The sequence below is a fragment of the Falco rusticolus genome, chromosome 17 (assembly GCF_015220075.1).
Source record: "Falco rusticolus isolate bFalRus1 chromosome 17, bFalRus1.pri, whole genome shotgun sequence".
NCBI classification, from domain to species: Eukaryota; Metazoa; Chordata; class Aves; order Falconiformes; family Falconidae; genus Falco; species Falco rusticolus.
In genome coordinates, this window is record NC_051203.1 from 5270496 (window position 1) to 5283583 (window position 13088).

Genomic DNA, 13088 nt, shown 5'->3' on the forward strand with positions numbered 1-13088 from the left:
AGAGATGGAATACCCCTTGAAGGAGGCATAATTTATCCCTCCTTTATACTGGAGTCATTGGAGTTGGGGAGGGTCCTTCTGTCCATCTGCACGTAAGCAGGGAAAGGGCAGAGCCTCAGCTACCGGTTATTGCCGTGGAATGTGGTTGAAAACCCGCAGACATCTACAGTCCCCTCCCGCAGAGCTGGGGTGACTCCAGCAGGACCCTGGCTCTCACAGCCCAGGTTTGATGCTCTCCAGCTGCAGAGGTGATGGGTCAGCAGTAACCGACCCACCTTCCCGACCTCCCACAGAAATCCAGCCCCAAGGCTCCCTGCTGATGCCCACACTGAAGCTGCTGCACAGTGACCAAGCCTGTTATTAAGATGACCAGTTTCTCCTGGAGGCTGTGGCCCAGCACAGCCGACATCCTTTGATACCACCAGAATTTAACAAACCACTTCTCCAGAATTTGATCTTTGTAATGAAAGATGTGTGCAAGAATGCTTTTAATTGGAACAGTAGGTCTTGACAGGCTCATGTAGACATGGAAATGATATGTCTCAGCCGGCATGGGACTGATAGTTAAGAAGTAGATGAATAGTCCATGCAAAATGCAAAGCTGAGTGTTTTCTTTGGGTCTTTTCCGTTGCACCGCATAAATACAGTCTGTATAATCTGCATTAAGCCGCTGAGGGTACATCTACCAACTCTTCAGGCTACTTCTGCAATATTATGATCTTTCTTCATTGCTATTCTTTCTTTAGCTGGGGTCTGCTGTGATTTTGCCTTCCAGGCACAAAACAAGCAAATTAAGCACAGAATTAAGTAGTACAAAGTCTGCTTTCGGAGACAAGAGCCCAGGAACTCAGCTGGAGTCTGGCTGAACATGGAGGTAGATTTTGTTTCTGTTCTTGCTGTTCCCATGCCCACCTCCCAGGGCCCCCAGACACCACCAGCAGGCAGGAGCAGCCTTTTGCTTGCCTCTTTGCGAGAAGGGCTGCTATCTCTGCCAGTCCTCGCACCAGCTGTGTCAGTACCAGTGGGCTGATAGCCCATCTGACTGCCCACCAGCTTTTCCCCTTATAAAAGAGGCTCCTCAGCTTGCCTGGGCTCCCGCTGGGCTGCAGACTGGGGCTGGTTTGGTTGCTCCTGCACCAGCTGATGGTGGGGATCCCAGGGGCACTTGTCGCTGGAGATTCCGCTACTGAGGGATGCGGCTGGGCTCCAGCAGAGGTAAATCTCTTTTTTGAGTCTCTGGGTTCTGGGTTGCATCAGAGCAGGAGAGCTTTGCTCCCTGTGGTCCTTTGCTGCCTGGCGCAGAGAGAGCGCTGCAGCGGGCCAGGGCTGGGGGGCAGTTATCTGCGTGACTGAAGATGCAGGGCTGCTGTGAGTGATGCTGCTTCCCGGCTCCTCCTGCAAGCAAAAAGGGGGGAATAGCTAGTGCTGCCTGCGTGAACTGGCAGGCTTCAGCGGGCCTGATGTGCAGAGAGGCAGCAGGAGGGGTTCCCACCCAGCGCTGTGCTCCTCGGGCTGTGCACTTTCAAGTGCAAATGATTGATTTTAAAGAGCCAGAGCACAGTATAAATGAGGGGAGAGAGAGATTAAGCTCTGAGGGAGGGGGTCAGCCCCCTGAAGCTCTTACATTTTCATGCAGTGGTGCATTTTCATCCACATGCTCCTCTCCTCTGACCACTCCTTTTTACCCACTGCTGATCCCAGTGTTATGCTACTTAATGCTTTTCTCTTACTGCACATCACTCGCATAATACAGATCTATGGCTGTTGCAGCCTCATAGGTAAGCTCACCTTGTTTATCTTATGAGGAAGGAGGAGAGCATTCAGGTATTTCCCAAAGTATTTTTGGCCTGAACAGGACCTTAACTTCTCGTAAAACCAGATTGTTTTGGAAACAAATGATTCCCTTCCAAATCTTGGCTTTAGTCAAAACCAGGGAGTACTTCAGTGTAACATGCATGTCAAATGTGACAGCTAAGCTTTGGTCAGACTTCACAGCACAAACCTCACTTCCAGAGATTGCTTACTAAGCTACGATACGGTGGAGTGATGCTCATGAGCAGGAGTTGTGCACGTGGCCTGGTTGGTATGAAACGGAAACAAAAAAGAACAAATTAAAAGAACAGCCACAGGAGATCAGGGTCATTCCTCTGGGAACAACTCCAGGTCTGTGCCTTTCCAGGGGCTGAAGTGCTGCTGCTGGGTCCTCTGGGTTGAATCACTCACCACGGCAAGCCTGTTCCAAAACCAGGCGTTGCTGTTTAGTCCTGCAAACAAAATACGACATTTTACAGGCTAGATATGTTTGCAGCCATTAGAAACGAAGGTGTTTATCCCTGCGGGCTGTGTGACTCCTGGGCTGGGACCTTACGCAAGAGCAGACACATGACTGCTTGGTGCCACGCAGAGTCAAGCCCTGCTGCTGATGGACGGATCCTGCTCTCACAGGGGAGCACAGTCACCTCTCAGCTCCGCGGAGCTTTTTGCAGCATCTGGGAGTGGCTTCCTCAAAGCAAAGTGCTCATTCTGCCTCCTGCTTCAGCCAGGGTGGCCCCTGCCCTGGGCACACACAGGCAGCTGGGGAGGAGGGGACAGGACGGGGGGGATGTCAGCCCCCAGTGTGTAAGCACAGAGCAGTCCCCTCGCTCTTTGGCCGTGTGTTAGCCCAGGGCCACCTTCCCAAAGCCACACGGACCAGGCTGCACAGTGGGAGCATCAGTTCTGGCCATGTTCATTATGACCCCCTCGTACCGGGACAGGCTCGCTCCTGGCGCACCGGCACTGTCTGCGCCCTGCTCGGCTCCGGGGGCAAGAAACCTTAATCCTGCCCAGCTCCTTCCCAAGCCCCTTAAACCGCTGGCGACGCTGTCGGCATGTGGCAGAGCTGCCTCCCCAGCTGTGCCAGGGTTACATCCATCCCTGTGCCGGGCCAAGGGGCCCTCGGCTGTGGTTATTGCCCACGGCGTGTGGCCGTGGTGGCTTCCCAGTCCTGCCTGGCTACTGCCAACCTGGCTCCGGGCTTGGAATGGGGCACTGGGCTCAGGTTGGGGCAGTTAACCTTCCAGGTTCCTTCTCCTTTTTGGAGCCACGGTACACGAAACAGGGTGTTTGCTGAGCAACGTGCTGAGTTTTCGGTCAGACCTTAGCTGATGTGACTTCTAGCTTCCTCCCTGATGTACAGGTCTGCATACTGCTGGCCAGCCCCAAACTCATTTAGGTAATTGCTTAACTACAAACAAGCATTTCCCTGTTTCATGAAGTGTAGCTAAGTGGACATCGTTTTCTTGCATTCCTTGGATTCTTTACATGGGTCAGTGGTATTTTTTAATTTTTTTTTTATGTGGGGGTTTGTGAAATGAGGCAGCTTTTGCAGAAGGATGCCCTTCCCTTTTTTGTGTGAAACCAAAGCTCCACTGATGCCTGTTTGGAGAGGAATTAAAGCCCAGCTCTGCGTTTTGTCAGTACGAGCCTGTTTAGTATTCACAACACTGTCTTGAAAAGCTTATTGTGATGAAAACGATTGAGTGCAACTTTATCTTAATGCTGCATGCAGTTAATTAATGTCAGTAAATTGTTTAGTGCAATTGCCTCCATGGGTCAGCCCCTCTTTCTAGAGAAAGCCTAACATTAGCTTTGAAATTAAACTGTCTATTAGGAGCAAAGGTGATTGCTTTATTATGGTTATGGAAACACAGAATGATTTGGGTTGGAAGGGACCTGACAGACCACCCAGTGCCACCCCCCTGCCACGGGCAGGGACACCTGCCACCAGCCCAGGTTGCTCCCAGCCCCGTCCAATCTGGTCCTGAACCCTTCCAGGGATGGGGCACCCACAGCTGCTCTGGGCACCCTGTGCCAGCGCCTCACTGCCCTCACACTAGCGCAGACTCTCTAGGTGTCCATCACTGAAAGCCAGAATTGCATGAAAGATTATTTTTTTTGGTGAAGGAAATTATTTTATCCTTTGAAGCTAAGCTGTTAGTGTGGCTTTTCAACTAACGCGGCTGCTGTGGTAGCTGTCCCCACAGACCTGGGAGATGGTGCAAGTTGGAAGGGATCGACTGGAGCAGCGGCAGGTCCCATGTCACCCACCCCAGTCTGGCAGTGCCGTGCATCTGCTGACTGTGCTGGAAACACTTTCACAAAACCCCATTTCGTGTGGGTCTGGGTTGCAGGAGAGCCAAGTCTCTGGTTCAGACCTCACCATTTGCAATGCCCGGCTGCTGCCTGGGTCACTCACACTCCTCAAATCAAGACAGGCTGAAGGTTAGAAGTCCTGATAGAGCTTTACCTGAGCTTTAACTGCAACATAAATCCATACTACACAGTCATTTTCTGATCATATACAAGTTTATTACAGAAATAAACCACCTCTGTTGTAAAAGGTGTGCAGCATAAACGTTGGCAGCATCAGCTGGGCCTGAAAGATGCAGGAAGAGTTTGAAAGGGGATGAAATGGTGTTGTCTCAGACTTGCATCCCTCCTTTTGGGCAGCAGTGCTGGGTCTGCCACCAGCACACTTGGTGTGTCTGTCGCTTCTCAGCTGTCACTTCATGAGGAATGTGGGTGTTTGTGCCTCTTCTAAGTGCTATATCCAGATTGTCAGGGCTGGATGTGAGAGCAGTCCAGCAGGGGAGGCGGTGGGATGTCTGCAGCCCTTTCCTCTCACCTGCAGGCACTGTACGAGGAGCACTCGTGCATGGGGAGCGTTGCTGAGCCTGCTCCGGTCGGTGCCCGTTGGTCCCACAGTATATGTGGCAGTGGTGGCTTTGGGGAGGCACTTGCATGGGGCAAGTGAGTGCTCAGGCCTCAGAGACTTTGATAAAATTAACAAAGAAACCCCATAAAATCCTGAAGGAGCTGCAAAGTCCTGCAATTCTTCCCAGAGACGTTTTATCCACAGGCAACGCCTTTTAAAATAAGCCAAGCTCCCAATTCCACAGCTTCCCTGTTCCAAAGAATCCCCAAATGCATTAAAGACTTTGTAGAGGAGCATGCCCCGTCCATGTGCTGAGTGATGCTTTATATAAATAGCTCATATACACCTGCTATATACAAATACTATGTACAGAGGGTGTTACTTTATTTGACGTGAAGCTCCAAATACCTCTTGTGGTACCTCTCCCAAGATGCTGGGCCAGGAGATGACAGCAGAAGGCACTTCTGGCTGTGCTGCCTGGGGACAGGCAGTGAAGGCGCCTGGATCTGGGGTGAAGAGCCCCTTTTCCAGCAGCCCTGCCACCCACAGAGCTATTCCTTCAGCAGACCGAGCTTCTTCAGCGCCTCTCGCCGGTTCTCATCTGTTGAGCCCTTGGGGGAAATCTTGACACTGATGCAGGAGCGGGGGGGCTTGGGGAAGTTCTGCAGAGGGTGGGATCGCCGCTTGCTGCTCTTCTCCTGCTCTGTCTGCCTGGGCTCCTTCAGACCAGCAAAGTCCTTCCCCTCTCCAAGGGATGCTGGCCGGGGGCGGCTGCTCCTGAGGAAGCTTGGGGCGAGCCGCTCGATGAAGGACATCTTGCCCAAGGAGCTGCTGGTCTTGACGCTCTGCTCCTTGGTGCTGGCTATGTAGCTGCTCAGCCCCACGCCGGAGCGTTCCAGGGTGTTGGATTTGAAGGTCATCGGCCGAATACCTGGCACTGACCTCTCCGCTGCCCCGCAGCCTGCCTCGGGCTCCGCGGGGATGGGCAAGGGCATCTCCCTTGGGTGGGGATGCACAGTAGGTTGAAGGTGGGCACTGGGTTCCCTCCTGTCCTGCGACAGTCCAAGCTTCTCCAGTGCCTCCCGCCGGGCTTTCTCCCTCTCCTTGGGGTCGAGGTGCCCTGAATTCAGCTTTTCGGCAGCAGCATCGCTGGCTGAGCTGGGCTGAGAGCTGGCCAAGGACGGAGGCGCTGCTTTTACCTTCTGGCTGGGCTCCGTTGCAAGCGGCACTTGGCTGGTTTTGCTGGTTTTCAGGATAATGTTTGGTGGCAATTTTCGTGGTTTGGGGGCAGTTGGAGGCCCGCGCTTGGCATCAGGGTCCTGAGGGGCCTCTTCCAATCTGGATTTCTCTGACTGATTCCATGAAGTCCAAGTCTTGGTCTCCTTGCCTGTTTCCTTCTTGGCATCAGAGCCATTGCTACATGACCACTCGTGGCTCACCTGATCATCCTGGAAGGGATCTGGAGGCTGGATAATCAAAGATTCCAGGGACTTCATCTGGTGTCTTGTGTTGGCATGGTCAAGCCTGTCCTCCTTGGCCATCTCCTGTGAAGATTTATCTACTGGCACTGGGTCCCCCCTTGTGCAGACCGTTGCTTTGCTGTCAGAAGCTCCGTTTGCTACGGTGATGCTCCTTGGAAGACTGTAATAGCCGGGGCTTGGAGCTGCTGCTGGAGCCGAGCTGGAGAAGGCAGAGATGCTCTTAGCACTCTTCTGTTCAGCTGCACGCTGCTGACCTGCACTCGGAGGGGGAGCCCCATTTTCCATATCTAGGCAAAGAGAGAGATGAAGTCACGCACCGTTCTGCACGTGGGCACGGGGCACCTTCCTTCCCGCCTGCCAAGCCCGCGCAGTCACAGCAGAGCACCCGCACCCGGAGCTCACCCCGGCTCCAGCGCATAAACCGTCACTGACCAGGAAGCCAGGTACTTTGGATGTAACAAAGCACCTGGTGAAGGAGGAACCTTGTCAAGCTGTGTAAGCCTGTTTGGAGCATGAGCAAAGATGCTCTGCCCTGCAGTTCTGCTGGTCTCGCTCGATAGCTGCCAGCAGCTCCTGCACGTGAGAACTGGGAAAATGCCACCGGTGCCCTACCTATCTTCTGCCTCTAGCCACCGCTCACCATGGAGTGATGAAAACAAGTTGGCTTCACTTACTACCTGCATGAAACTGGGGCGATGCCCCTTCCCTGCCTGCCAAGGGAATGCACCCCAGCAAGAAAGTCCCTTTGCAAACAAAGGCTGGAGCAGGGGTTCCCAGCTTACCCTGCGCACTGGAGTCTCTCCTGAGCCACGTCCCAGGCAGCTTGGAGGGCTCCACGTAGTCAGTCTCATCAGTAGAGACCCCGCTGTCTGCTTCTGCATCCAGTGAGCCGATAGTTTCTTCTAAGAACATCAAACACTCTTTTTCTTCCACAGATAAGTAGTCGTAACTGTTATCACTCTTGAAAAAAAAAAAAAAAGTAAAAAAAAATAGTGCAGTAGGAAAAAGAGATGTATTATTATTTATAGCCCTGGCCATTAAGAGGAGACCTGTGACAGCTCCTGGCCAGGAAACTTGGCCTGTGGCTACTTAAAAACTGGTACTTAAAGCTACAGAAAACTAGACAACTTCTAAAAAAACCCCACAAACATAAAAATGGTCTTAAATATATATATATAAATAAAGTAATTTTTATATATATATAATTATACTGTGAGCATCAGAAGATAGATTATTCTTAACTTGGGAGCTCAGCCTCTACCTTTTATTTCCTTAATTTGAAATATGAGCAGATGGGGAACATGGATGGTCTATAGGTACAGACGCCTGAATCTCAAAAGCTTGCCTACACGTCATAAATACTGAAGGCTTATCTGCGGGCAGTGGTCCCTCTCCTTGTTCTCCCATTCATACCCCAGCAAGACCCTGTTTAATTTTTGTTGTATTTCAAGTATCATGAGATAAGATTGCTGTGGAAGTGCCAAGTTACAAGGTGATACATGCAATATATCGTGAAAAAACTGAAATGCAGGAAAGGATGGAGTGTGCATCAGATCAACAAGCATGGAGGAGAAATTGTCCCAGGTGGAGTTGTTTTGCAGAGAGACACTTACCCAAATGTTTTACCATGCAATATTGCAACCAGTTTTTCCATCCCTAATAAATTTCAGAGGGTTTGGTTCTGGTTTGCAATACATCAAATGGAAAACCTGTTCAGGGCTGAGTGTTCCACTTACACATATCAATTATGCTCCAAGTCAGACAGGATGTAATTAGCCCATCAATCTTGGAATCAGTGTTTGGAGACAAACAAGCTTTAATGGACAGATAGTGAAAAATTACACATCTGCACCCATGGTCCAAACTCATCTCTGTCTCAACTATGAAATTAATCTCTTGTCAGCCGGGAGGAGTATGGCTCGTTGTCTTTTCCAGGTGAAGTCACCCTTGTTGGAGCCAGTCTGACCCAGTTATCTGACTGGTCTGATCCCTCCCGGGGGAGCTCACCCGGCTCCTCCTGCCCAGTGCCTGCGCTATTTGCCTCTGCATCTTTGGGCAACACAGGAGCCGCTGGGCTCTCAGTACCATTTCCCAGGGGAAACCTTGCAGGAGCAAAGGCTCATGATCGCTGCCACACATGTGGCAGGACTGAAAGCCTGGGAGTGCTTTGGGGCAAGAATTAATTTAGTCTTTGTGCTGTCTCAGAGCCCCCGGGTGCTTCTAAAGCAGCAACGGCGAGCGGGTGTGAGCGGAGATCTGACCAAAATCCTTCCTCAGCTGCCAAGAGGGGCAAGTTGAGCCCCTGCCATGCCCGGACTCGGCACAACAGTGTTACTTACACGTTGCGAGTGGTTGGAGGCTGTGCTGACCATGCTGTCACAGCTGCCAGAGTTGCAGCCAGCCATCCCCAGCTCCTTCCTAGGCATATCACAGGCTGTCCTGGCGTCTGGCACGGGGGGCAATATCCCAGCTGAAGCAGAAGAAAGGAGAGGCATTAAGCTGCAAGACCCCCCTGGGGAGATGCAGGCACGCTGGCTCAGCTGGAGGGAGGGCAGGCAGGCTGTGAAGCTGCTGGATGGCTGCAAACCTGCTTCGTCTTAGGCTGCTTCCTCAGGAGAAGGGGCAGCTGGGCTTTTTTAAAGCGTCCTTGGAACCGAAGTTTTCCCCAATAGAACTGGAAATAGGTTAAGCGCCAGACCGTCCATCCACAGCTCATCCATGCTGGTGGTTATTTAATTATCTCGGAGGAGTGGATAAGGTGGTTCCTGAGTGTAGGAAAAGCTGTAAGCCCAGCTCAGCCTCGGAGCTCAACAGCAGTGATGCCGTCCTAACGCAAGCCCCAGCCCGGCTCTGCCTGGTGGGACCTCCTCCCTCCACCCCTGCCAGCCGTGCGGTTGAAGTGCTCTTGAACTTCTGAACATGCTGCCCTGAAATGCTGCTTAGTCACAGCTTTGCTCTGCCAGGACCTTCCTCCTGGCAAAGAGCTTCCCCTGCCACCCTTCCTCGGGGGCCACGGAGGTGTGGTGGCCGTGGGGAGGTGCCCCCATCCCTGTGGGGCACGCCGGGGTGTGTTTGGGCATGTGTTTGGGCACATGCCTGGCATAGCTGGCACGGAGCAGGGCAGCGCTGTGCTGTGTCTCCAGCCGCCCTGGGGGTATCGCAAGCAGCACCCCAATATCCCGCTCCGCTCGTAGCAGCGCATCCCTGCTGCTGCTCTGAACGCAGTCTGTACCCCCAGCGCTGGTGGCACCTGAACGTGCTGCCTGACAACCTGCAGCAGGGTTCCCAGCAGCGAGACCTTCCCAAGGCAGGGTCCCGGCTGGCCGAGGGGACAGTTATGCTTGCAGGGTGCATGGCCTAGAGAGCTCTGCTGCCTGCGGGGAGAGGCTGAGCAGCCTACAAAAGGCGTAATTACTTCTGGATGTGAAGCATTAAGCTTCCAAAATTTACTGACACCACCAATTACGCGATTTCTTCGTGCTCACCACCCATTCTTCAGCAAAGGAGATCTGGGCTGCGGAGGCTGAAAAGAGCAAAACAACCCCCCCACCCCCAACACACACGGACCCACGCAAGAGGATTTGCTGGTCAGAAGACAGAGGAGCCCTTTGTGCTGTAACCTGGCCATGGCGTGCAGCAGCACACTGCTGCTTCTTTTTTTTTTTTTTCTTGTAGCAGGATCAGGGAATTAGATCTAGTGATAAGTGAGCAGAACTGGCTGCTTGTTCAGAGTGTTAGACCCTGAAAGAAGTCCTTTGTAATTGGAATATGCCACAAAAATCAGATTTCAACACCCACGCCCTGACAGATCTAATCCTTCCGCGCAGGCGGAGTTTAATATTTCAGTCTCAGCTTTGCATTATTTACTGTTTAAATTACGTTTCAGTAAGTGGTGGCTTTGGAACAACAGTACCCTTGATTCTTTGAATTCAGGTAACTTTACAGCCAGAGGTTTTTGCTGTCAGGAAGCAGAGACCCCCACTTAGTTTGGGGGTTTTTAGGCTTTTGCAAGCCGCGTGGTTTTGCTGTGCACCTGAACGTTTGCAACGTGCAATCTGGATCTACTTCTCAGCAGCAGGAGGCTACCGCCTGCTTGCTCGATGCTCCATCGCATTGCTGCAATGCTCCTCACTGCCTTCCACCCTGCCGCACAAATGCGAGAGGGAAAAACACTGCTGGGGATGTGAAAGTCTTGCTCAGACTTGACGCCTGCAGCTGGTGGGAGCCAGCGTCCGCGGTGCAAGGCAGCTGCCCGGGCGGGAGAGCAGCAGCCTGGCCCAGCTCTAATTAGGGGTCTCAACAGAGCTCATTTCTCCCTGAGGATTGTCCATTGGAAAAAAAAAATAATTTGCTCTCGTTCAAACAGCGTTTGCAGAAATGCAAAGCAGCTGCCAAGGCTTTGGCACCCACCGAGCCCCAGCTCATAGGGAGGCAAAGTTCAGCCCGGAGCTCGTCAGGCGCTGGAGAGGATCTATGTAGAAACAAGCACTTAATTTTCCTGCCCACTAGTTCTCTGATGAGATTATGGCTCTAATGCGGTCATCCGACCCAGGAAAGGGGGAAAAATCAGTGCTGAAACCCCTGAGTTCTTATGATTCATAAAGATTTTACAGTTCCTTCTTTTCGCTGAATAACACGGCGGTCCAGCCACAAACTAAAAATAAGACTGAACGTTTAAATTAAAAGAGATTGTACTTCAAAAGCTGTTTTTCAGTGGGGTGTATATCTTTCCCCACTGAAAATATTTTTAGAAGGAGCTATTTTTTATCTAAAATAAAATGCCAGTTCACACAGCTTTTGTGACAGCTGCCGTAACTGTCCTTTACAAAGCTCCCTGAGCCTTCAAACATCAAAGAGGTGCTGGGTAGCAATTAATGCTAATTGCTTTATGTGAAGAGGCTACTTTCTTTTAACCCGGTACTACTGCAAGCACCCTGTCGCAGCTCTCCAGCGACGTTACAGAACCTCGGTGTTTTTGCTGTCGAAGGCAGAGCAGCCGTACCCCCTCTGCCTTTACAGCTGCTGTCAAAGGGCTTTGCCCTGGCGGCTCGGAACATAAAATAAAGCAAAACCCTGTTTGCCGGTACCGTCCCAGCAGCAGCACAGCGGGACGGATCCCACCTCAGGGTGAAAGGGGACGATGGTGGCAGAGCCATAGTTCCTCCTGTTTAAACAAGTAAACCGAGTGCACGTAGCAGTCGCCCGGGCTGTTTGCTGCCCTGAGCACAAGTTTTTCCAGCCTCCCCAGCTTTCCTCCCGCTGCCACCTTCAAACCACCTCGTCCATCTTTCCTGGTGCCACCTCCCGTGACAGCTCCGCCACACTTTCCCCTTCCAAAGCAAAGCATGTCCATAACCCACAGCTCCGCGTCCCACCCGGACAGGGTGCTCAGCCCCTCACCCACAGCCTTTTCAGCAGAAAAAGGGCAGAAAGCGAAGGACAAGAAGGAATATAGATTATTAATTTTTTTTTCTTTTTTTACCAGGACGTTTGTCGTTCCGCGCTGCCCAAATCCTTGTCCCAGCCGTGCCTATCCCAGAACTTCTTTGCTTTTCTGGGCTAACCAAACAGAGCTGGGTTACACATTAACTCGCCTCCCCAGCGGAGATAAGGCTGTGTAGGTGCTCAGAAGGTACTCGCAGACGAGCCCCCAGCCCCTCACCTGCAGCCTGCTGCACCAGGCTGAGAGAAATTCATCTTGCACCCACGCAAGGAGCTTTCCTACTGCTCCGGGCTGGGGTCACAGCATTGCCGAGCCCCTAAAGCCCTTTGTGTTCTGACCCAAAGCGGCCGGGTTGCTGCGTGCCGTGCTCTCTCGCAGCGTTGCTCTGAGCCAGCGCAGTGCAGGCAGAGGCGCAGGCAGAGGCGCAGGCAGAGGCGCAGGCAGAGGCGCAGGCAGAGGCGGGTGGCAGCGCCGGCATCCAGTGCCCGGGAGGCTGCGGGCAGCTCTGCTCGGTACCACCCAGCTCACTCACTTCCCTGCTCCGGCTGGTGTCCTCTGATGTCCTCAGCATGGGTTTCACGGGAGACTCCTTAATCCGACATCCTGTTCTGCCGCATAGCTGCTCGCTGACATTTGGAGGAGCCGAACGCGCAGCCCTGACCAAAGCGCCTTTGTACATAGTAATTAAGTCCTTTGCTGGGCGTTTGCACCATGTGCTGCTGAACGCATTACCCCACAACAGGTTTATTCTCTTAGGTGGTTTTGTGCATGAGGTCCCTCAGCTCAGGGCAGGACCCGGCTCCTTCTTGGCTCTAAGAAACACAGATCGTTGCTGGAACAGGTACATACTTGCATATCACCAAAGCTTTCCCAGAGACCAAAGGTTTTCCGCCTCCGTAAGGAGGTTCTTGTAAAGATGGGTGGAAAGCCATTTTAGAAGGGAATCTTCACCACTGAGCTTTATCTACGTGCTGGAGCAGGGGGTGCCCAGGTCAGCATGGCTCTGGGGCTCGTTCCGCATGTACTGACCAGCTGCCAACGTGCAGCTCCCCTGCACCCCTCCAGCACCTTTCCCTGCAGGCGCTGAGCTCCCCCGCAGGTTCATTCCCTGGCTTTAATGCTGGGAACTCCTTCACTGGGCAGCTTGAGTCCTCGAGCCTGGGTAAAGCGAAAGCCCCCGAGACATCCATTGCACTCCACCTCAGCTGCCCTCCTCACCCACACAGACACCATCCCAGAAACTGCTGCCTGGGCATTTCCTTCAGCAGCATCCCCCCTCCGAGGGTGAGGATGCTGCCTCTCTTGGCAGGGGGAAGGCAAAGAAGAGCCCAGTTATTCCATCTGCAGCATGGGGTGCTGCCAGCACCCAGTCTGCCCAGGTGGTGCAGCGGAAGAACTGCAGTAGCTTGTTATAGGACCCCCAACTTTAGGGTCTTTTATTAAAACCCCAGCAGTTAGCCCATTGCTC

At 52.6% G+C, this 13088-nt stretch overlaps 1 protein-coding gene across 4 annotated transcripts; it reads right to left on the bottom strand.

Annotated features, from left to right (window-relative positions):
- Window positions 1-4325: 4325 nt before the first annotated feature.
- On the bottom strand, window positions 4326-12364 carry C17H1orf116 (chromosome 17 C1orf116 homolog). 4 transcript variants are annotated; one of them, XM_037410605.1, is made up of 5 exons: window positions 11840-12364; window positions 11660-11736; window positions 8517-8647; window positions 6960-7137; window positions 4326-6464 (listed from the first exon to the last, which is right to left on the bottom strand). In XM_037410605.1, exons 1-5 carry the CDS (start codon window positions 11872-11874, stop codon window positions 5248-5250), a joined length of 1638 nt encoding a protein of 545 aa, XP_037266502.1. In that variant the 5' UTR covers window positions 11875-12364; the 3' UTR covers window positions 4326-5247. The 4 variants fall into 4 exon arrangements, with proteins under 4 accessions (XP_037266502.1, XP_037266501.1, XP_037266504.1 ...); XM_037410604.1 differs by lacking the exon at window positions 11840-12364 and adding an exon at window positions 8765-8942 and having other exon boundaries at window positions 6960-7135; window positions 11660-11832; XM_037410607.1 differs by lacking the exon at window positions 11660-11736 and having other exon boundaries at window positions 11840-11858.
- Between the last annotated feature and the right edge of the window lie 724 nt (window positions 12365-13088).